Here is a 23,178-nt window from a genome sequence, read left to right on the forward strand (position 1 = left end):
GAACTCTGGTGCCAAGACAGGGTGCCCCCCGAACATTCCACTCACCCAAGGGCTGCCTGAGACACCGTCTGGCCAGTGCAGCTGTCTGGACACAGGGAGGCTGAGGAGGGGCTGGCAGGCATCTGGCCATCTGGGCACACAGGACCCTAGAGGGACGCTCCAGGGCTGGTAGGTGGCAGCTACTGGCAAAACCCCAGGTCACCATTGGCGGTACTCAGTCTCTGCCAGGGACCCCCGCACCACCACTGCACCTGCCCACCCCAGGCAGGTTGGCAGAGCACCTGGATTCAGAGCTGGAGGGTTCAAGCCACCAGGAGCAGCCATCAGGGGGCTCCCCTCACCCCCACTCACACACGAAGCCTGGGAATCCACCAGAACAGGGACCCCAAAGGAATTCAGAGGGTTCTGAACAGACCCCTCCCACAACAGACCTAATAAAGGTTCCCCTGAACCAGCCAGGCAGAGGTGGCCATGACAACAAGAGGCCATTCCGTGTCTCCCCTTTCCCTGACTGAGGAGGTTCTGCCTTTCCAGAAGCATCTCCGAGGGCCAGGGTCTCGCCACATGCCACCTGGCCCCCCCCCACAACTGCACCTGCAGGTAGAAAAGGGGTCCCCAGTGCCCTGGGTGGATTTGTTCCTGAAAGCACCCCCTTCACTTTCCCCCCACCAGCTTCAGCCAGATGGTGGCAGAGAAGCAGAAGGCTGCAGAGAAGGAGAGGGAAGCCCAGCGAGCCGCCAAACAGGAAACCGCAGAGACCGGGCCAGGCTGGGCAGCTGGGCAGGAACCCTCGCAGGGCCTAGAACCATCCAAGGACGGCGAGCATTTGGAGCTGGAGCCCGAGGTGTGGCCCAGTGACGGGTCCCCCGTGGAGAGCTCCCAACCGGAGAAGGCGCCCCCAGCCCAGAAAAACGCAGCCGAAAGTCACGAGAAAGTGCCCAGCAGCCGGGAGAAGCGCGAGTCACGCCGGCAGAGGGGGCTGGAGCACGTGAAGCTCCAGAACAAGCACATCCAGTCCTGTAAGGAAGAGCACGCCCTCAGAGAACCTTCCGGAAGGGCCGTCCCAGAGCCACAAGAGAGGCTCCCAGAAGACAGAAAGGAGGACAGAGAAGATGAAAGCCCTCGGGACGCAAGGACGGACACAGGGATGGCTCCTCCTGAAAAGCAGCCCGAGGAGCCCCCGCAGCCCGCTCCGGGCAGCCTGGTCTCAGCTGAAGCCCAGGGCGGGAGCCCCAGGCCCGGCCACGTGGAACGACCCACCAGCCTGGCGCTGGACAGCAGGGTCGGCGTGCCGGCCCCCGGTGCCACCCCAGAGACTCCCAAGGACAAGAGCAAGCCGGGGGTTGGCCCAAGGGCCCAGGACAGGCCCGAGAGCCCAGGAGGCTCCACCCAGATTCAGCGGTACAGGGACCCAGATGCCGAGCGGCTGGCCAGCGCCGTGGAGCTGTGGCGGGGCAAGAAGCTGATGACCGCTGGCCCCAGCACCATGCTGAGCCAGTCCCTGGACCTCAGCGAGCGGCACCGGGCCGAGGGGGTCACCCTCACGCCCACAAAGTAAGCCCTGTACCCTCCTTTCTCCAAGGGCTGGGGTGGGCGGGCAGGGTCTGGGGATACATAGCCAAAGCCTGGAGCAGGACCGGGGCAGCACCATGCATCCCAGAAACGCGTGAGGCTCTGTGCCTGAGAGCTGACACCAGGTGGGTGGGAGCCCCAAGGAAGAAGGGCCCAGGGGGTGGGGAAAGGCTCGGGGAAGACGAGGCACCTTCCGGGGACCCTGAAGCCCCTGTCCAAATGAGCCCAGTTCACACAGAAAGCCTCCAGGCTTGTGGAAAGTGGTCCCTTGGGTTGAGGTTCCCCCCGCCCCGCCAGCCTGCCTGGACCTCAGTTTCCTCATCAACAGTGGGAGTGATTACACGCACCCAGAGGCTGAAAGAGCAGCTCTCGACACACTTGGGCCGCAGTTGGCTAAATATCGGTGACTCCGAATCACCAGCCCCTTGTCCCAGAGGGCTGCCTGTCCAAAGGAATAAAGAGATGGAGGAAGATGCAGGCCTTTTGCTAGGACAGGCTTTCTCGGCCTTGGCACAGTGGACCCCTGGGGCCGTCTTGATCTCTGTGGTGGGGGCCATCCTGGGCACGATGGGGGGCAGAACAGCATCCCTGGTTTCCGCCCACCAGGTGCCAGTAGAACTACCCTCTTCCTCTCAGTCATGGCAACCCCAAATGTCTCCTATTCACCCTTGTCAGTAAAAGCCACATTTCTGTGATCTCGCAGGGAGAGGCGCATTTCCTTATCCACGAGCGACGTCTCCAAGCTCCTCTCGTCCCCGTCCCAGACCAAGACTCAGGTAAAGCTTTAGGCAGCAGCTCTCACCCCTGAGGGTCCAAGCGCCACCGGAAGGGCACGGTGGATAGAATGCATGGTAGCACCGGGACCCACACCTTCCCTCCGGAGAGGGCGCCTGCCTTTGCTTACCCAGCCCCCCCTCCCCTACAGCCTTCTGCAGAAACCATGGACGGGGAGCCCAGCACGAAGAAACTGGCCATCCAGAAGAAGAAGTCGGGTGACGCATCCTTGGGGACAGACGCTGGGCTGTCCCCAGGCTCTGTCGATTCTAAGTAAGTGTGGGGTTTTGGGGGTGGGCTCAGGCCACCAGAGGACACCCAGGGTGTCCAGGTCCTCCAGTCCCGGAGCAGTCTGATCTAAGCTGATCACACTTTTCTCACTTTTTTTTTTTTTTGGCCGCACGGCTTGAAGGATCTTAGTTCCCTGACCAGGATTGAACCTGGGCCCTGGCAGTGAAAGCACGGAGTCCTAACCACTGAACCACCAGGAAATTCCCATAAGCCGATTGCCCTTATATGAAGCTCTTTTGGGGAGACGTTCGCTTAGCAGTTCCGTGAGGAGAAACCCATGCGGAGCTCGGGTTGTGGCCACATTGGGGTGAAATGATTCCTACTGAAACCTAGAGCCAGTGTGGGTCACCTCCTCTTGAGGCCACAGACAGACAGTATCCATTTGGCTGTTTATGAAATGAGAACCAGCTCCCAGCTTCTCCATCTCCACATCCGGGAACCCCTCCTTGGTCCTTAGATAGCAAAAACTGGGCCAAGGCTCTGTCCCCAGAAAGCCTCTGCCACAGTGCTCTAGGTGGTTCACAGAGCAGAGAGGTTGGACCCTGGGACAGGGGAGCTTTGACCCAAACTCAGCACGGGAGCCTGAGGACAGTGAGGAACGGACAGTGAGGGCTGCAGTGGGAGGAGAGAGCCCCCTACTTTCAGGAGACCCCACCACCAAAACAAAGTACCACAAACAGGGTGTCTTCAAACAATAGGAGTTTACTCTCTCGTGGTTCGGGAGGCCGGAAGTGTGAAATCAAGGTGTGGGCAGGGCCGTGTCTCCCTCCAAAGGATCTCGGGGAGGATCCTTCCTTGCCTCTTCCAGCTTCTGGGGGCTCCAGGCATTCCTTGGCTTGTGGCTGCATCACCCCCCCGCTCCAATCTCAGCCTGTGTCTTCACATGACATTCGTCTCTCCCCTGTGTCTTCTCTTTTTCTGTCTCTTATAAAGACACTTGTCATCGGCTTTAGAGCACATCTGGGTAATCCAGGATGACTCAGAATCTTGAGATCCTTCATTTAGTGTCCTAGTCCATTTGGGCTGCTGTAACAAAACACCACAGACTGACCTGGAGGCTGGCAGTCCAAGATCAAGGTGCCAGCAGATTTGGTATCTGATTCATAGACGCCTTCTTCTTGCTGTGTCCTCACATGGCAGAAGTGGTGAGGGAGCTCTCTGGGGTCTCTTATAAGAGCATTAATCCCATTCATGATGGCTCTACCCTCGTGACCTAATCAGCTCCCAAAGGCCCCACCTCCCGATACCATCACACTGAGAGTTAGGCTTCAGCATACAGATATGGGGGGACACATATTCAGTCCATAGCATTTAGTCACATCTGCAAAGACCATTTTCCCAGATAAGATCATGCTTATAGGCCCCGAGGGTTAGCACATGGACATACCTTTTGGGTGGAGCCACTATTCACCCCATCACATGCCCAGTATCCATAGTACATGATTTATTCTTTGAGGTTTTTTTCCCCTAACCTTGTGCCTATAAAAAAATCTTGGGGGAGGGGACGGGGAGGTAATTTTTTTTTAATATGAAAATGGGGTCACGCTGTGACATCTGCTCAGCATCTCGCTCTTTTGCCCGACTCCCCTGTCAGTTCACACAGATCAACCGTATTTTTAGTGGCATCCCCTTCCAACGATAACCAAGAAAAGGGCTATTTCTCATTACAGTAAGTGGACCCTTGCTTTGGCCTCACATCTGCCTTCATTTCCTGAGGCTTAAGCGGAATCCCTTACTTTGTCCTACAGATCCACGTTTAAGAGACTTTTCCTGCATAAGAACAAGGATAAGAAATATAGCCTGGAGGGCACAGAGGAGACAGAGAACACAGTACCCGGGCAAGTCGTACTGGAAGCCGCCGCCATGAAGAAGAATCTAGAAGGTTGGTCCTCCCGCAGCCTCAGGGACGGACAGCAGAGCCACTGGGGCCCCTGAGGACCGTCCCCAGATGGGGCCTTGAGTCAGCTGTGGGCCAAGCCCTGGTTGCAGGGCTTTGGGACTGGTCCCCATCCCCGGAGGCGCTCTCTGGCCGCGGACCTCAGTGTGTGACAGCACAGGGCCCTGGTTCTCTGCACTTGTGACCATGCCCCAGAGGCCAACCTGAGTCCTCCCCAGGAACCCACTGCCCTTACCAGCCTCTCCTGCCTCCCGCCCCCCTCCCCAGCCCCCACCAGCCACCAGCACCGCCATGCCACCGGCGAGAAGCACGCCAAGGAGCCAGGAGGCAAAGGGAAGAAGAACCGGAACCTCAAGATTGGCAAAATCACGGTGTCAGAGAAGTGGCGAGAGTCGGTGTTCCGCAAGATCACCAACGCCAACGAGCTCAAGTACCTGGATGAGTTCCTGCTCAACAAGGTGGGCCAGCCGGGGCCCCGGGCCTCCCCAGAGAGCCGTCTCCACCTGGCAGTTTTGCAAACCGTCACACCAAAGCCTTTATCAGGCGGGAATGGAAAGTCCAGGTCCACGGTTCCAACACACAGAAAGTTCTGGAAACCACACGCTTGTTCCTAAGTTTGGCATCAGCTGCTTTTCCGTAAAACCTGGCAGGGGTTCCCGAGAGATCGCTTGTAGCCTACATTCATCCTGCTCGGTGGGGATGCTTACATTTTGCTACAAAATCTGTCTTATTATGGGGGCCGCACAGAACGTGTGGAAGCGAGTCACACCTGAATCACCTGATTCTGGGACCCCCGCCCCTGCCGGCATCATCTAGAGCACACGTGCATGTGCACAAATGGGTTGGGCGCCCAGCAGAGGCATTCTGTCCTGCAGTTCCTGCCCAGGAAGTTTGAGACCCACTGTTTAAAGACACGTGGTTTGCTGTCTCAGAGCGCCCCTTGGGGGCAGTGGCCCACTTTCTCACACACGTGAGAAAAAGGAAGCATTAGGATCCAGAATAATCTTCCAGGCAAGGCACCTGACACACCCGAGTCCTGCCAGCCTGCTCCTATAAGTCCTGGCAACCTTTCCTTGTCCCGCCGCTCAGCTGCAGCTGACCGCGAACAAATTATTTTACTTAGAACACACTTTTACAAAATGCATCCAGTTCCAGGCAATGATTGAGCACTTAGCGTGTGAGACAGAGGTGAAGAAATCACAGCCTGCACTCAGGGTATTCATGGCCCCAGCCACAGGCAATCCCACAGCAAACAGTGTGCTGTTTGAGAGCTTCAGAGGGAGACAGCGGGCTGACAGGGACAGTTAAGGGGTGGGTGGAGGCATGGTGAAATGACCAGGCCATTTGAGGCAGCCCCCGTCCTGGAGCACAGCCAGGCACTGAGCGCCGGGGTGGGGCGGCAGGAAGGGCCCCAGTTAAACCAGTGTTTCTCAACCAGGGGTGAGTCTGCCCCCAGGGGACACATGGCAACATCAGATGTTTTTGGTCCTCACAAGCTACCAGCATCTGGTGGGGGAGGCCAGGGTTGCTGCTCAACACCCACAGTGAGTGATCCCCGCGACATCAGGGTTGGCAAGAGGGCCGGGATGTTCCCCTGCAAGCCCAGGGGAGCCAGGGAAGGACTTGGGACAGGGCAGAGCTATGGCCGCCCAGATGCCCGGCCTGAGGTAACGTGGGGTCGGCACACCTCTCCCTTCCTCTCCAGATAAATGACCTGCGTTCCCAGAAGACTCCCATCGAGAGCTTATTCATCGAAGCCACCGAGAAGTTCCGAAGCAACCTCAAGACCATGTACTCCGTCCCTGTACGTGGGGCCTCAGCCCCAGGGAGGGCCCCGCGGCAAACCCCATGCCCTCCCCCGGGCACCCCCGCCTGTCTGTCTCACAGAGGGCCCCGCCCTGCATTGCCACAGAACGGGAAGATCCACGTCGGCTACAAGGACCTGATGGAGAACTACCAGATCGTCGTGAGCAACCTGGCGGCCGAGCGCGGCGAGAAGGACACCAACCTGGTCCTCAATCTTTTCCAGTCGCTGCTAGACGAGTTCACCCGCGGGCACACCAAGAACGACTTCGAGCCTCCCAAGGTGGGTGCTACCGCTCCAGGCGAGGGAGGGTCCCGGCGCCAGGACGTCGCTGGGGTGGGGGTGTCCCCAGGGAACCCCACACAGAGCTGGCCTTTGTGCTCCCTCACAGCAGAGCAAAGCTCAGAAGAAGAAGCGGAAGCAGGAACGTGCTGTGAGTATGCGTGTTCTCGCGTGCACGCGCACGGGTGTGCGCATGTCTGTGTGTGCACATGTGCACGAGGGCGGGCGTGTGTTTTCCTACCCGGCCTTAAGGGCCCCCGGTCCTGAGATGCCGCACTGTGCGGCGCCGTGGCCACCTCGTTGGGGGTCCACCTTCCCACTCGGCCCCCCTCCCCCACTGCTCCAGGTCCAGCAGCACAACGGGCACGTGTTTGCCAGCTACCAAGTGAGCATCCCCCAGTCCTGCGAGCAGTGCCTCTCCTACATCTGGCTCATGGACAAGGCCCTGCTCTGCAGCGGTGAGTGCCCCTCGCCCACCGATCGCCCACTGCGCCCCTGACCGCCCCCACAGGCCCCCTGACTCCCACCGCACACCCCCTGAAAACCCACCATGTCCCCAACCCCTCACGATGCACCCGGGCCTTCACCCCAGCTACAGGGCTGATCCTCCCAGAGCACTGCCCCTCACCACAGGGGCAGTAAGGCCGCACCTCACCCACTCAAACGCCCCGCTGTCACGCTGGGGCAGAGGCCGGTCCTCAGCGGACCCCCAGCACCACCACCCCCCGCCCAACTCCGCAGCCTCCCCTCTGCACGCCTACCTGGGCAAGTCACCCTGGGCTCTATGTCCGGGTCTTTGTTCATGCTGCTCTCGCTGCCTGAAGTGCCGGCCCCTCCCCCATGTGCCAGGCGAGGCCAGTCAGTCCCCACAGGGACCCTGAGAGACAGGTGCAGCCCAGGGTGACCCAGCTGGCCCACAGTCGGGCAGCCAGGGGGTGGCCAAGGCCAGGTGGGGAGCCAGTCAGCCCCCAGGGGCCCAGGCTGGGTCAGGCAGGCCTCTAGCACTGCTGTTTTCCTGCCAGGACCAGTCAGGGTTGGCTTTCTTTTCGGGCCAGGGTAACCTCGCCCCTTGGCCCCTGTGTGAGGAGCAGCCCGCCACCCCGTGTCCATCGTAAATAGCCGGGCAGTTGTCACTGTCCTGAGACACGGGGACAGGCGGCCACGGGACCCATGGGTCCCCGATGCGCCGTCAGTGACCGCCCCCTCCCCCTCCCCCACCATGATCTCCTAGTGTGCAAGATGACCTGCCACAAGAAGTGTGTGCACAAGATTCAGACCTACTGCTCTTACACAAGTGGCAAGAAGGTGAGCCCGCTGGGGCCGGGAACTTTCCAGAACACCTGGGGGAGGCTGTTCCGAGAGACGTGGAGGAGAAGGGTGTGCTAGGTGCAAGGCCAAGGCTGGGTGTCAGGTGGGAGCACGGAGCTGGTGGGAGGCGCTGGTCCCGAAGCAGAGCGCACCCCGGTCCTGTCAGAGCCCCCAGAGGGCCCCGCACAGCTGGGGCCAGGCTGCTGTGTGCACCCCAGGCCTTGGCTCTGCTCTTCCCCCCTCCAGGTGGAAGGAAACCCCTGTCCTGCATGAGGGAGGCGGGGTCCTATGGGCTGGCACAAGCCAGGATCAGCTGGGCGGAGGGGACTGTGGCACTTCACACACGGACCCCCAGCCAGCAGCCATCCGGGGACCTCCACAGCCCGGCACCTCTGGCAGCCGTGCAAGAGAGGACGAGGAGCAGCGGGGGCGGCAGCCACAGAGGAAGCCGGGCTGGGGCCGGGTGGTGACAGGGAGGACAACCAGCCCAGGCCTGACCCTCACCCCCATCCCCGTCGTCGCAGATCGAGCCAGGCACTGAGCCGGGCCACTTTGGCGTGTGCGTGGACAGCCTGACCAGCGACAAGGTCTCAGTGCCCATCGTGCTGGAGAAGCTTCTGGAACACGTGGAGATGCACGGCTTGTACACCGAGGGCCTCTACCGCAAGTCGGGTGCCGCCAACCGCACGAGGGAGCTCCGGCAGGCGCTGCAGACAGGTGGGTGCTGCGGACAGGTAGGTGTCAAGGGCAGGAGAGCACCGCGTGGGGCTCCAGCCTCAGCCCTCCTGCGTTCCCCGAGCTCACCGGCCGCCGCACCCTCCCCGCAGACCCCACGGCAGTCAAACTGGAGAACTTTCCCATCCACGCCATCACCGGGGTGCTCAAGCAGTGGCTGCGGGAGCTGCCCGAGCCCCTCATGACCTTCGCCCAGTACGGCGACTTCCTCCGCGCCGTCGGTGAGTCCCGCTGTGGCGAGAGCCGGCAGGTGGTCGAGGTCGGGGGTCAGAGCCTCGAGCACGTGCTGTGGCCGGTCAGGGAGGACGGACCCCCGTGCCCCCAGCTGAGAAACCGGGCCCCAGACAGTGGGAGGCTCCCCGGCGCCCTGGGGCCTGTCGGGTGAGGGCCGCAGGGAGCTGACCCCCAGGACCCTCCTAGAGCTGCCAGAGAAGCAGGAGCAGCTGGCCGCCATCTACGCCGTCCTGGAGCACCTGCCAGAAGCCAACCACAACTCCTTGGAGAGGCTCATCTTCCACCTGGTCAAGCAAGTGCCTGCCCTCCTATTGCCCCGCTCTCTGGGGGGTGGGGTCCCAGCAAGAGCCCCCCCCCACGGCGTTCCCCGGGCTGGCGTCCTCTGGTGGCTCCACACCAGGATGTGAGCCCATACTGGCTTCCCAGTATGAAGAAGGGGGCCCCCGGCTTCTTCGTGGCGCCTCTCCACCCTGCAGGAGCGAGCGTTTCTCACCTCCCGGCTGCGGCGGCACTTTCCCGGGATCTGGACTCTGGTCTTGGGGCTCCCTGTGGCCACTCCCTAACTGCCGCTCGCTCCACAGGGTGGCCCTGCTTGAGGACGTGAACCGAATGTCACCCAGCGCACTGGCCATCATCTTTGCGCCCTGCCTCCTGCGCTGCCCCGACAACTCGGACCCGCTGACCAGCATGAAGGATGTCCTCAAAATCACCACGTGAGTACCAGGACCGGCTGGCCGCCACCCCCCAACATGCACTCAGGGCAGCCGAGCCAGGGATCCCACAACGAAAGAGGAGAGCCCTCTCCGGAGTCCTGGGACTGGCCTGGCCTCGGTAGTGTGTAAATGTGCCTGCAGAGGAAAGTCTAGAAGAACATAGCCCGATCACAACGGCCCCGGGCGGTGTCCTGAGCACTGGGGTCCTGGGTAAACTTCGTTTGGTCTCCCCACCCTTCTTCCTTTTCTAATGAACACACGTGACTTTTGTACTAAAACCGAACTTCTAACGAGGTCTGCGTGTGCGCTGGCTGCTGTGAGTGGCGAGCAGGGCTCTTCTGACAGACGAGGGACAAGAAGCAGCCTGGCCTCATGGTGGCATCGTAGGGCTCACACATGCCCAGACCCAGGTGGAGACCTGGCAGCATCTCCTCAAGCAGCAAGAGTATCACTTCTGAGTTCTCTTGAGGGTGAAAAACCAAAAAGGGGGAGAAATCCCTCGTCCTCTGTCCAGGGTGAGGGGCAGATGGTGAAGCCCCACATTCCCAGCCTCTGGGAGCAGTGAGAGCCTGCAGCAAACAGAAGTGGTTGTCTCAGGGTTCCTTCTTCCCCGCAAACGATCTTCGAAAGTTCTCAGAAAGTGCTTCAAAAAAAAAAAAAGGTTCTCAGAAAGTGCCTCAAGGGAACTAGATCCCACATGCATGCCACAACTAAGATCCCATGTGCCGCAACTGAGACCCGATGCAGCCAAATAAATAAATTTTTTTTAGAAAACACACGAAAAAAAGGAAGTGCCTCAAAAGAACTCAGAAAGGGACTTCCCTGGTGGTCCAGTGGTTAAGACTCCGTGCGTCCACTGCAGGGGGCACGGGTTCGATCCCTGGTTGGGAAGTTAAGATCCCGCATGCCTCGCAGCACAGCCAAAATATAAAAATTAATTAAGAGAAAGAAAAAAAAACTCAGGAGGAGGTCAGCAGACATCCATCACTAAAAGGACAGCGTTTAGACTTCGAGTTGTAAAAATAAGAACCTGTCACCCAAGGCGGTTTCAGGAGGCAAAACACAGGAAGGCCTGAGGGCTACGCCTGACAGTGCACACCCCACACCCCGGGCCACACTCAAGAGATCAGTGAACAGCTGCTGGTAGGCAGAGTGGGGGAGAGTCCAGTGTGGCCCTGACACTACCTGGGCAGCGGTATGCTGTTGACGGATTTGCTTCCAGCATGTTCCTTGGGTTCTTTTTTTTTTCTTATGTGGTCATGACAATGGGAAACCTGAGTCATGACTGCCTCTTCATCCAGGCTGAGTCCGTCCGGTCCCACCACACCCTCCCTGCCTCGGTACTGACCACTGAGGCCGGCCCTGACCACTGACCGCAGGTGCCTTGGGTCACAGCTTAGTTGTAGAGCCCTTGGGGCCAGCTGCCTGCAGCCCCTGGGACAAATCACCCAACCTCCATGGTGCTGTACTTTCTCCTTCAAACGAGGAGGCTTACTAAGAGAAGGGTCCAGGCTCAGAGAGGTGGGGTGAGCTACACAAGATCACACAGTGAGTGAACTGGGGCCACGATGGGAGCCACAGCCATGTCCGTGGCCCTGCCTGGTCTCTGGGTCTCTGTCTCAGCCACCATGCCCCAGTCTCGGGCCAGCGTCTACCTACACGCAGGCCCCCATGTTGACCATACCCCCCAAGGTGGTAGCTGAGTCGCCTTCTCCACAGGTGCGTGGAGATGCTGATCAAAGAACAGATGAGGAAGTACAAAGTGAAGATGGAGGAAATCACCCAGCTGGAGGCGGCTGAGAGCATCGCCTTCCGGAGGCTCTCTCTTCTGCGACAAAACGCTGTGAGCAACGCAGGGTGGGGCTTTCGGTGGGGGCGGGGCCTCGTGGGAGTGGGGACCGGTGGGCGGGGTTTGGACGGTGGGCGGGGTCTCACTTATCCATCCAGCACACTCTCCCAGCACACCCTGGGCCACCGACAGCCTGACCTGGGGCCTCGTGGCAGCATGTTTAGGGGCTGATTCCTCACCTCGGCCAAAAGACCACCATCCTAGCTCAGCCTCAAGGCCAGCTGCCGCTCTCAGCAGTGGGGGTCCGGTCACCTACTTGGTGGTGGTCCTGGTCATCCTCCAGCCATGGCCCCGGGCTGACCTGGGCCCCGCCCACAGGGGAACGTTGCCACAGCAGAAGTGGCCTCACAGTGGCGGGTAGAGGGATAAGGGGCCAGTCCCGGGCTCCTGTGGGAGGATCCTGTCCTTGTCCCGACAGTCAGACGTGGCCTTATGCCCATGACTAGTGCCTGTGCCCTGGTCATGGCCCTGTGTGGTCACCCACTCTTCATCTCTCCCCCAGCCCTGGCCTCTCAAACTGGGGTTTTCGTCTCCTTATGAGGGGGTCCTGGTATGTACACGTACGGTGGGTCCTCCTCGCATGTCTCCCAGTGCGGTGCATGCTGGGGTTCCTCTCAACCCCTAGGGTCCTCGTAGGATAGACCGAGCGTGTCCTGACCTTCTGGAAGTGCATGCTGGGGGAAACCCATTGCCTGTTGATTGCCTGTGCTGAAGATGACTAATGAGCCACGTGCTGGCCACTCGGTCCCTGCATGATCCCCGGAGAAGCCTCTCTAAGCCTAGCCATCCATGTCAGAACTAACCTCCCCCGGAGCTGCTTGCACCACCCTCTCTCCATCCACAAGCACTGACCCCCACCCACCCAGAGGGGCTGGCCAGACCTGCCGCTTCTCTTTGCAGATCACGAACCCCAAGACCCGGATGAGCAGCAGCGGAGGCCTGGAGGAGCTGGGGGTGCTGCCAGAGGAGGAAGTGGCCGGCGGTGAAGAGGATCGTGAGAAAGAGATCCTAATTGAGCGGATCCAGTCCATCAAGGAGGAGAAGCAAGTGTCTCTCCGAACCCTTGCCACACTCGGCCGCCCTGTCCAGCCGCCATCCACTGCCCCCCCGCCCCACTCTAGGGAATCTGGCTGTTAGGAAGCTAAAGGGCTAGGCTCAGTCCCGCGGTCCAGTGCCCACCTCACGGGGTGCTGCTGTCCTAAAACACAGCCTAAGCTCGTTAAACCCCTGGCTTGACCACCGGGAATCACAGTGGCCCGTAGGGAGAGAAGGGAAACCAGACGGGTGATGCCTGAACTTTGTCTTAAAGTTGGCCTTAGCTAGGGCGATCCACCAGTTTGTTGTCCGGTCAAGATGGAAGTATGAACGGAGATGCTGTTTAAAAATTATGCCAGGAGAACAGGTGTAATCCAGGCCCCCTGGGCATCCTAGTCTTAGGAATAGGGTAGGGCACTCCAGGTAGAGGGAACAACATGTGCAAAGGTCCTGAGGCAGGAGCCCCTCACTAGCTGAGTACTAGGCCAGATGCCTGGCTTCCCTCAGCAGCCTGACACCTTCCTCACATGACCTTCACTGAGTCAGGGGCATTTTGGGCCAGGTGTGCTTTTGGGGTTGGGTTTCGGGTGCTGGGAGCAGGGAGTCCCCTCCAGGACCAGGATGACCTACTCTGTCCCCTACTGGCCTGGCACTTCTCCGTGGGGGCAGTCTTCCACCATGGAACAGCCTTGGACACTGTGACCCTCTCATCCCCAGGGAGGACATCACGTACCGGCTGCCAGAGCTGGACCCTCGGGGCTCCGATGAAGAGAACCTGGACTCAGAGACATCAGCTAGCACCGAGAGCCTGTTGGAAGAGCCGGCTGGGCGGGGGGCCTCGGAAGGTCAGTATTAAGGTAGCGTCTGCTTTTTTCCTTCCCATGTCCACACCCAGCAGGCCCCCGGGCGAGGGTCCGTCTGCCGGCCCTGAAGCTGCAGTAACCCTGCCATCTGTCTCTCAAAAGGGCCCCTCGCGCCTGCTCTCCCCTGCCCCAGCGCACCCACCCCGAGCCCCCTCCCCGAGGCGGCCGCCCCTCCTCGACGAAGGCCGTCGTCCTTCATGACGGTTAGAGTGAAGACCCCCCGGCGGACCCCCATCATGCCCACGGCCAACATCAAGCTCCCGCCCGGCCTGCCCTCCTATCTCCCTGGCCGGGCACCAGGTGCCCAGGAAGCTGCCACCCTGGTGAGGCGCCGAGAGCCACCTGCTCGCCGCCCAGACCAGGTACACTCTGTGTATATCACACCCGGCACTCACCTGCCCACCCAGGGCCCTCAGGAGCCCCCGGACAAGGACGACCGGCCACCCGGGACCAAGCGGAGGTACTCGGACCCCCCAACCTACTGCCTGCCCCCTGCCTCGGGCCAGACCAATGGCTGAGGGCCCACAGCTGTCAGAGTCCGCATATCCAAGGACGGCCCGGTGCCAGAGCTGGGTGCCAGAGCTCCAGAGCCAGCATTCAGTGGTCTGAGAAGGATCCGGAATGAAAAGCTCCAAGAGCGATGTGAGGTGGGCACCGACTCCAAGTGAGTGCAGGCAGGGAGAGGCCGGCCGAGGCCCGGCTGCCCTTGCTGAGCCCCTACATCGCACAGAGTTGCCCGCCCAGAGCGCTGAATCATGGCGGGCAGCCTGGCATCTCCCAACTCCCCTTTTGTACGTTTTTCTGGTCACTGTTTCTTTGGGCGTGGTTTACATAACTTTAAACTGTAACAGCCTTAACAGAAGACCAAATTGTTTTTTTATATGTGTATGTACAAACTTTTATATTAACGCCCTGCATCTCCCTTATAACCGGGACATGAGTCTTCAGAGTAAAGGCCACACAGCCGCGAAGCTTTGGAGGCTCAGACCCACGCTGAGGGACAGCTCGGGGGACAGTCTGAGGGCCAGGACCCTGCACGAGGGGTTTGGACACTTGTGGCCCCTGACTGCCCCAAGTCTGTCTTGGACTCGTATTCTGGCCCGGCAGTGGCCACCTGGCCGACGTGCGTTCGAGGGAACAGTGAGCCTTCCGTAGTGATCAAGACTGTTGGCTGGAGCCAGGACACGAGGTGGTAGGCAGCCTCCACTCCAGGCACCACAGACCTCACATCCCAGGGAGACTCGAAGGTGGCCATCACTCCTTGGTCCACTGTGCCCAGGACACAGGAGGCTGGAGGAGGCCACCCTTGGCACTGCCCGCCCCATGTGGCAGAACAGGAGCCCACAACTCAGGACCACTCATGGGTGGGGAGGGCAAGGCCTGGAGTTGTATGTCCCTACAAGTCTACAGTGACAGCCTGGACATCTGGCATCTCCGGAGCGGGGCTCCCCTCTTAGGCTCAGCCCACTCTCCAGACACCTGGACACATGGCCCCAGATCTGGAACAAGAGGCACCCACAGGCCATGTGAAATTAAAAAAAAAAAAAAAGTGCCTGAGAAGTGTCTGCATGCAGTTCCTATTCAGGCCAGCTCCAGGCTGAAAAAGCAGGGGTTGGCAGGTGGGGGTCAGCCCTGCGACCTCAGCCAAGAGGGGTACAGGGCAGGGATTGGGTCGCTTGCCTGGAAGGAGCTGCCTTGTTCCTCCAACCGTCTTTGCTGTTTGTTTGCTGGAATTCCACACATACTTTTCACACAAGGGACGTGGGCTTTGCTGGAAGTTCTCTTTATTGATCCAGAAAGCTGGGAAAGCAGGCAGCTCCTGGCAGAACCACATTCAGTGAGGAGAGCCTGCTGTCCTGGGAGCTGCCTCCTGTCACACCTAGCCTCTCCCCAGCTGGGGCTTAAATGTCAACTCATGGGGCCATCCGCCGTGGGTGGGGCGTGGGGAGTCAGTCCTGGTGGACCCACTACAACCAGAAGCAACACTACCACCACCACCACCCCCAAGAGCCTCAGAAGAGCTCCCAGGTTACAACCAGATGGACAGTTGTGGGAACTGGCTGGCAGGTGGGTCCTTTGGGGCGGGGGAGATGGAGACCATGACAAACCAGAGTTTCAATGGCACATGCAAGGAAGAGTTGGTGGGTTAGTCCAAGGCCACACAGCTGGAGCGGGGCGAGGCTGGGATTCAGACCCTGCCCTGTCTGCCCGTAGAGCCCCCCCTTTTTCAATACCCTGAGTTTGGTCTCATCCATGGTACTTTACAGGGCACCAGGCCCACCGGTGTGACCTGGACACAGGTGACCTGAAGGATGGGGAGATGGTTAAGGGCTGCATGCCAGGCTTCAGTCCCTGTGAAGCCCCCATCCTCATCCTGTCCACTCCAGGAGGGGGGACCCGAACAAGGGGTCTTGGCTTCCTGGGGACGCAGCGGGGGGTTCCGTCCATGGGTGTCTGGGCATTGGGGGTGACCTCTCACTCCCAGGTTTAGCCCATGTCACTGCCACACTGCCAGTTTCCCAAGGGAGGAGACAGGTCCAGAAAAACAAGAAATTCGTAGAAGGCCACGGTGGGAGGTGGAGTCAGAGTCAGGGATGGGACGGGATATCACAGCTGCAAAAGTTTGGAAATCATAGCCCGTAAGTCTCGGATTCCTAAATCCCAGGTCAGAGCCTCTCCCCCAGGAGAACCTCCCACAGGCTACCTGGATGCGGAAGAGCTCCGCGTGGGAAGAACCCAGGAAGGAGTGGGGAGCGGGGGAGGAATTTTGAGCAGGGGGTAAGTAATGAGCATGTCACGCGTTGCACGTGGGCCTGAAACGAAGGACTCGACCCTTTCAGCCCTTCCGGAAGGGTTAAGATGCTCGCGAGGATAAGCAAGAGATTGAGTCCTGAGTAAATACGGACTGGATGGCGCCTCGAATTGAAACAAGACAAGAGTGAGAGAGCAAACGCCCAAACAAGAACGAGAGAGCCCCAAATAAGAATGAGAGAGCAAACCAGGAACTTCCGCCCGGAAGGAGGCCGACGAAAGGCACTTCCGCCATCTCTTAAGATGGCGCCGGCGGAAGAGGCGGGGTACCGCTGGGTGGTGATGGCAGCGTCGAGGCTGGAGTTGAACCTGGTGCGGCTGTTGTGCCGCTGTGAGGCGATGGCAGCGGAGAAGCGGGACCCGGACGAGTGGCGTCTAGAAAAGGTGATGGAAGCCCATGTGTCCACGTAGAGCCCGAATCCCGGAGGGTGGTCCCCGCAGCCGGAGGCCACCGGGCCCGACTCCCCCACCCCGCCGGCCAGTGAGGCCACACCCCTTCCGGTTGGCTCCGCCACGTCCGTTTGCGCTGCTCCCCCGCCTCCTCCCTGGGGCTCAGCTGGTCCCGCCTCCTTGATACTTGGCTCCTCCCGTTTCAGCCCCGCCCCCCGACCTGGCCCCGCCCCTTGGTGGCTCTAATCCCTTTGAGCCCGACGGTGGTGGGGGGCACTGGGCTGACACCCCACTTTTCGTCCCCAGTACGTGGGAGCCCTCGAGGACATGCTGCAGGCCCTGAAGGCACAGGCGAGGTGAGTGCAGGCGGCCGCAAGTGTTCAAATCCGGGGCAGGGAGCAGAGTCCGGGATCCCTGGTCTCCAGTCCCTCCCTGCTAAGACCCTTCCCTGAACTGGGGACAGTGGGCAGGTTTTCTTTTTCCTCGTCTCCCCTTCCAGCAAACCGGCCTCCGAGGTGATCAATGAATATTCTCGCAAAGTAGATTTTCTGAAGGGGATGCTGCAGGCAGAGAAGCTAGTGAGTAAGGGGCACCTCTGTCTCCTCAGCCTTCATCATGCTAATCTGGGACCTGCCCCTCTGGTGACCCCTCTGCCCTCTTCTGCAGACCTCCTCCTCAGAGAAGGCACTAGCCAACCAGTTCCTGGCCCCTGGCCGAGTACCAACTACAGCCAGGGAACGGGTACCTGCCACGAAGACAGTACACCTACAGTCACGGGCACGGTACACCAGTGAGATGCGGAGTGAGCTGCTAGGAACGGTAGGGCTCCCTCCGTGGTCCCTGGGAAGCTTTGGTTGGGGACAGGAGTTCAGTGCCTGGGGGTGGCCAGAACAACAAATACTGTCAGGTGCAGGGATCCTAGGGGACCCAACAGACTCTGCCCTGGACCATCAGAGAAAGCTTCCCAACAGAGAGGCACTGCAGCCAGGGCTTTGCTAGATGAATAAGAGTTTTGGTACAAGGCAAAAATGGCACATCTCTGCTTAAGCCCCAGAGTTGGCCAGAGTAAGGTTTGGCCCCTGCCTCACCACACATAGATGAGTTTTTTCATCTGTAAAATAGGATGACAAATGCCTCTATGAGCACTTTATGTGAATCAGCTAAACCCTGCAAAATATGAGCTATTGTTTTCAGTTTAAAGATGAGAAAACTGGGCTTCCCTGGTGGCACAGTGGTTGAGAGTCCGCCTGCCGACGCAGGGGACACGGGTTCGTGCCCCGGTCCGGGAAGATTCCACATGCCGCGGAGCGGCTGGGCCCGTGAGCCATGGCCGCTGAGCCTGCGCGTCTGGAGCCTGTGCTCCGCAACAGGAGAGGCCACAACAGTGAGAGGCCCGCGTACCACAAAAAAAAAAAAAAAAAAAAAAGATGAGAAAACTGAGGCTCAGAGGGCACAGGACTTGTCCAGGGTCCTGACTGAGGGTGGGGAGTTTCTGGGAGCAGAGAGAACAGGTCTGGGGGCATGGCAAGGTGGGTGACTTCGTGCCTCTCCTTTTTTCCCACAGGACTCTAGTGAAGGTGAGTCATCCTGAGCAGAACAGGACTCAAGGCCTGGGACAGACATGCGTCCTTGCTGCCCCACACCTTACGCCTAACCTGGCTCCCACAGGGTCTTCCACAGCCCAGGGAGAGTGTGTCCAGGGGCATTACCGGGTTATGCTTGGAAGCGGTGCCAGGACAGAGGAGGGGCCCCCAGAGGAAAGAAAGTTGGACACTCCCAGCCCAAGGGGCCAAGGCTGGCTAGAGGAAAGGACTTGGGACCTGGGGGAGCCCAAATGAGGAAAACTTCCTAGAAGGGAATACTATGAAGCCTGATCAGGAGGCCGCCCACTGGGGAGCAGACAAGATGAGAAACGGCATTATGAGTAGCAGACACATCCCAGGCAATGGCCAGGAAGCTGGAAAACAACAAACCAATTCTCTCTTTCTTCCTGCTTGGCTTGTTTTGCTTTCAGAGCCTGAACTGGATGTGAGGAAGAGAATGTGAGTATCTTCAGCCCTTGGGCAGCATTGGGGGCAGGGGGGTTTGACAGACCTTGGGCCACTAAAGCATCACCACGAAGCATCTAAACCACCAATCAGGGAATTCCCCAGCAGTCCAGTGGTTAGGACTCCGTGCTCTCACTGCCAAGGGCCTGGGTTCAATCCCTGGTCAGGGAACTAAGATCCCACAAGATGTGCAGCATGGCCAAAAATTAAAATTAAAATGAAATTAAAATTTAAAAAATAAACCGCCAATCAAAGGCCACTTCTGAGGATGCTCTTCCCAGAAACCAAGGCAAAAAAGGGGAAACAGCCCCAAGCAGGGCAGTGGCTGGAACCACAACCTCTGGGTTCCTTGAGAACATGTTAGTTTCTTCCCTCCTCCCCCCACCCCCCCTCCTACCCACCTGTCTATCCATCTGTGGGGTCAGTGGGGTCGCAGGGTCCAGGCCAGGTGATGAGAAGCAGTCAGCAGCCGAGCTAGACCTCGTCCTGCAGCGACACCAGAACCTCCAGGAGAAGCTGGCGGAGGAGATGCTAGGCCTGGCACGGAGCCTCAAGACCCACACGCTGGCTGCCCAGAGTGTCATCAAGAAGGACAACCAGGTATGAGGACTCTGGGAACTCTAAAGCCTCTGCCCTGGGGCATCAGAAAAGGCTTCCCAGCAGAAGGTCTCTATGGCCGGGGTTTGACTGGATGAATAGGAGTTTGGCAGAAGGCAAAAATGGCATTCCCAGCAGAGGAAACAGCACTGGCAAGGGCCAAGAGGTGTAGATTTGCTCCAGTGCAGTAGGAAGAGGCCACACTTGGACCCAGTCCTGTTGACATTCTCCCCACCTCACCCTCAGACCCTGTCGCACTCACTCAAGATGGCCGACCAGAACCTGGAGAAGCTGAAGACAGAATCTGAGCGGCTGGAGCAGCACACACAGAAGTCGGTCAACTGGCTGCTCTGGGCCGTGCTTATTATCGTCTGCTTCATCTTCATCAGCATGATCCTCTTCATCCGTATCATGCCCAAACTCAAATAAAGACCTGGCCTGGCCCACCTCACCTGTCCTCTCTCTGCCCTTCACCCCTGTCCAGGGGAACCTCTGGGGTGGGCAACGTGATGAGAAGGCCCTTGGTGCCCCTGAGAGCCACAGAGAGCACATGAGCAGGGGAGGAAGGAGGTCAGGCTGGGGTGGGGGTGGGGGGCGAGGAGGATAGTGACCCAGCAAACCTGCCTCCCGTTCCCCCCTGGTACCTACCTCACACTGGACAAGGCAGGGCCCCTAGAGGCCCCAGGAGCTCCCAGTAGAGCCAGAGTCAAACACATACCTGTGGGGTCAGAGTAAGGTCTGGAGGATGGGGGGAGGAGTGGGGCCATGCGCGGAGGCCAGCTTGGAGGAGGGGTGTCAGTGCTGGGCCTTCCTTGGGATTGAAGGTGATAATTCAGAGACAAGGCTTAGCCCACCCACTGCCACAGCCTAAGATCTTAGGACATTGCAGATGCTTCACATAGTCATTCAGCAAACACATGAGAATCAGTGGAGACCCTGCCCTGCCCAGGTCATAGTCTGATCACTTCAGACCAGAACTGGGTGGGCATTGGAGTTGGGACCCTGGAAGGGATTACTGAGCACGAGTCCAGGGGAATTGTGGGTCCTGGGCTCTGCTTACCCCCACTCCAGATGTCAGGGGCAAAGTCTGTCAGGGGGGTGACTGAGGGAGCTTGGGAAGGAAGAGTGGACAGGAGGTGTCTGTCCCAAACCATGGGAGCATGAGCACTGTGGGACATGCATGGAGTTGCCCACATGGACCCCACCCCCACCCCACCCCCAAAACCACCAGGAAGAGCTTTTAAAAACTCTAGTGGCAGTTTTTAAAGCTTTTTTGAAAGCTCTAGTGGCAACTTTTAAAAAATAGATCATAAGAAGGAGGCTCATGCTTGTGACTCAGGGATGGTTCATTATTAGGAAGCATTAGTGGCCACATTAATGCACCAGGAAACAAAAATCATAGGGTGAAATGGTACTTTGTACTGTTCACAGCATCCATTACTCAAAGTCTCTTAATTAAAAATAAGGAATAGATGGATGTTTTCCTCATTGAACTGAAAAACCTCAAGCCAAAGGCAGTGTTGAGTTTAACGGGCAAATACTCGAAGTTTTGCCATCAAAGTGAAGAAAGTGAGGTGGGGATGGGGGGATGCCCACAGTCCACCCACCCCCTCCCTTGATTTAATATTGTCTGGAGATGCTAGTCAATGAAACTAGACAAGAAAAAGAAATGAAATTTTTAAGTGAGAAAAGAGGTAAAATTATTTGTAGGTAATGCAACTGTCTATATAAAATATCCAAGCAAACTAACAAAAAGCTATTTCAATAAGAGAATTTAGTAAACCAGCAAGGGACTTAATGAATATTTAAACTAGTTTATGCAAAAAAATTAGCTGCAAAATATATTGGAAGATCCCATTTATAATAGTAAAAGATACACTATCTGGTTAAATTAACATCCTTGATATACAGAAAGCTCCTAAAAATCAACAAGAAAGAAAAAAAAAAAAGACTTGCAGGAAATAGGAAAAGAAATACAAATGGTTTCTGAATTTTTTCACACACCATATTAGATTAGGCAAGATTTAAAACTTTGAAAGTACACTTACAGGAAACTGTGATACCATTGAGGTTGCAAAGGTTGTGGGAAAACCAGCTGATTAGAGCATCAGTGGCACAACCTCACTGAGGAAAAACTTGACAGTATTTTTCCAAATTAAAATACACAGGTCCCTTTTGCCCGGGCAATTCTGTGCAATTCCACTTCTAGGAGTTCCACATAATCCTCCACAATCGGCCAAAGAAATGTGCACTTGAATCTTTTTTCTACAGTATTGTCTGTAGTGAGGAAAATGTGTCATTGAATTAGAATCTCTCTGGAAGGAGACACAGTGAACTGCTGCCTCTGGGGACAAGGGTGGGTGAGAAATTCACTTTGCCCTACGTCTCTTTTCTATCTAAATTTTCTAAACATGCCTCCAATAATTATTTAAAGAAATAGTTTAAAAATATAACCGCTGGAAAAAATACATATAACCGCTGAGTAAATAGATAAATACAAGTTCTCCAAAACCACCAGTTTTTCAGACAAATAAACTGAGGGTCGGAAAGGGTGGGTCACCAGCCCCAAACACACAACAGGTAGCGCTCTCTGTTGGACTCGGGGCAAGGGTGCGGTTCCACTTTCAGGTTCGCCAAATCCCGCCCCCTTGCCGCCAGTCCCGCCCTATACCGCCAGGCCCCGCCCCCGACCTGCGGAGCGACCCAGCCAGTTGAGTCCAGCCTGTAATTAACGCACTACACGGACTCGAGCGCCTCTCTTCGGGAGCGGACCCAGACTCGGAGCCCCATACGCTGGGACAGGTGACCCGGGAGGGAGTGGTTCTTGCGGCCCGCTGCCGGGCCGGAGATCCCGGGGGTCTTCTCGGGGGCGGTGTCCATGGGCTCCACAAACCCCTGCGGCAGAGGTTGCGGCCGCGCAGGGGTTAACGCGAGCCAATCCTGGGCTGCGTGGTGACGTAACGGTTCATAGCGCTCTTTCGGGTTACGCACTGGGCGGCGGGGTCTGGGGATCTCTGAAGGCCAATGGCGTGCGTCTATGCAAATAAGGGCGGAGCTGGAGAACGCGCCGCCGGTGGAGAATTGGCCGCTCAGTGAACAGCTTCCCCGTGAGTCCTCCCACCTTACCCTCCTCCAATCGCATCCTTCTCCTGTGTCCACAGTCCGCCCGCCGACCACCCCCGCCACGCGCGGGCCACGACTCCCCCCGCAGGGCCCGCCCACCGGTGCGGGGACGCCCGAGCGGCACTACCCCGAAGCCGATGCCCACCCTGGAGGCCCCGCAGACCCGCGGCTCCCGGGGGAACTTGCAAACCCGCCCTCCTGGCCCTGGTCCCCCGGTGAGTCTGAACGGGAGGAATGTCCCCAGGCTGAGCCTAGGCAAAGGATTCATTCCCCCCTGTATAATGGATTCCGGCTGACCCTCGTTAACTCCAAACCATGATTCCTGCGGCATCTGCAGCGACTGATGCCTGGAGGCCTCGAACCCAGCGCGTCCCGCCCTCTGTGCCAGCCTCAGCCCGGAGCACACGGGACAAGGCCCAAGAAGATTGTATTTGAGGATGAGCTGCCCTCCCGGACCCTCCTGGGCTCCAAGAAGTCTGTTAGAGCCGTCCCCGGGGGACATGAGCCTAGGCCCCACCCCGTGCCTGACTATGAGCTGTGAGTGCCCCCCTGTGGTTCCTGACTTCTGGGAACATGGAAGGAGCACTGAGGCTGGGGCTTTGACAAGTGAATAAGAGTTTACCAAATAGTAAACAGAGATAAAGGGCATTTGGGGCTAGGAACCCAACACAGACAAAGAAAAATTACTGATTACTGAAAAATTACTGATTGGGGAAAAGAGAGGAATTCTTTACACTCATACTCTGACCCCCTGTCAACCTGGTAGTAAGTACCCACCAGTGAGCAACGAGAAGGATCGGAGCCGCTATGCTGCAGTGTTCCAGGACCAGTACCCAGAGTTCTTGGAGCTTC

At 58.2% G+C, this 23,178-nt stretch overlaps 3 protein-coding genes across 3 annotated transcripts in view; all 3 read left to right on the top strand.

Annotated features, from left to right (window-relative positions):
• MYO9B (myosin IXB) overlaps positions 1-13,875 on the top strand; it is a 72,152-nt gene extending 58,277 nt beyond the window's left edge. The window contains exons 22-40 of the mRNA XM_007461000.1: positions 673-1,554; positions 2,276-2,348; positions 2,498-2,619; positions 4,386-4,519; positions 4,802-4,992; positions 6,240-6,338; positions 6,447-6,620; positions 6,730-6,771; positions 6,967-7,078; positions 7,852-7,925; positions 8,453-8,645; positions 8,756-8,884; positions 9,084-9,189; positions 9,479-9,610; positions 11,330-11,453; positions 11,962-12,009; positions 12,360-12,506; positions 13,216-13,339; positions 13,460-13,875. Coding sequence (XP_007461062.1) covers positions 673-1,554; positions 2,276-2,348; positions 2,498-2,619; positions 4,386-4,519; positions 4,802-4,992; positions 6,240-6,338; positions 6,447-6,620; positions 6,730-6,771; positions 6,967-7,078; positions 7,852-7,925; positions 8,453-8,645; positions 8,756-8,884; positions 9,084-9,189; positions 9,479-9,610; positions 11,330-11,453; positions 11,962-12,009; positions 12,360-12,506; positions 13,216-13,339; positions 13,460-13,875 — 3,322 coding nt within the window. The remainder of the gene's footprint in view (positions 1-672; positions 1,555-2,275; positions 2,349-2,497; positions 2,620-4,385; positions 4,520-4,801; positions 4,993-6,239; positions 6,339-6,446; positions 6,621-6,729; positions 6,772-6,966; positions 7,079-7,851; positions 7,926-8,452; positions 8,646-8,755; positions 8,885-9,083; positions 9,190-9,478; positions 9,611-11,329; positions 11,454-11,961; positions 12,010-12,359; positions 12,507-13,215; positions 13,340-13,459) is intronic.
• Positions 13,876-16,411: 2,536 nt separating this feature from the next.
• USE1 (unconventional SNARE in the ER 1) lies at positions 16,412-19,645 on the top strand. The gene is made up of 8 exons (XM_007461001.1): positions 16,412-16,552; positions 16,865-16,914; positions 17,058-17,136; positions 17,225-17,377; positions 18,123-18,135; positions 18,573-18,600; positions 19,032-19,206; positions 19,450-19,645. Exons 1-8 carry the CDS (start codon positions 16,412-16,414, stop codon positions 19,630-19,632), a joined length of 822 nt encoding a protein of 273 aa, XP_007461063.1. The 3' UTR covers positions 19,633-19,645.
• A 2,818-nt stretch (positions 19,646-22,463) lies between these two features.
• The window catches only part of OCEL1 (occludin/ELL domain containing 1), a 1,449-nt gene continuing 734 nt past the window's right edge, over positions 22,464-23,178 (top strand). Inside the window, 3 exon segments of the mRNA XM_007472246.1 lie at positions 22,464-22,541; positions 22,664-22,863; positions 23,093-23,177. Of these exon segments, the coding sequence (XP_007472308.1) occupies positions 22,464-22,541; positions 22,664-22,863; positions 23,093-23,177 (363 nt within the window).

This window comes from Lipotes vexillifer, unplaced genomic scaffold, assembly GCF_000442215.2.
Source record: "Lipotes vexillifer unplaced genomic scaffold, Lipotes_vexillifer_v1.1 scaffold469, whole genome shotgun sequence".
Classification (NCBI taxonomy): Eukaryota; Metazoa; Chordata; class Mammalia; order Artiodactyla; family Lipotidae; genus Lipotes; species Lipotes vexillifer.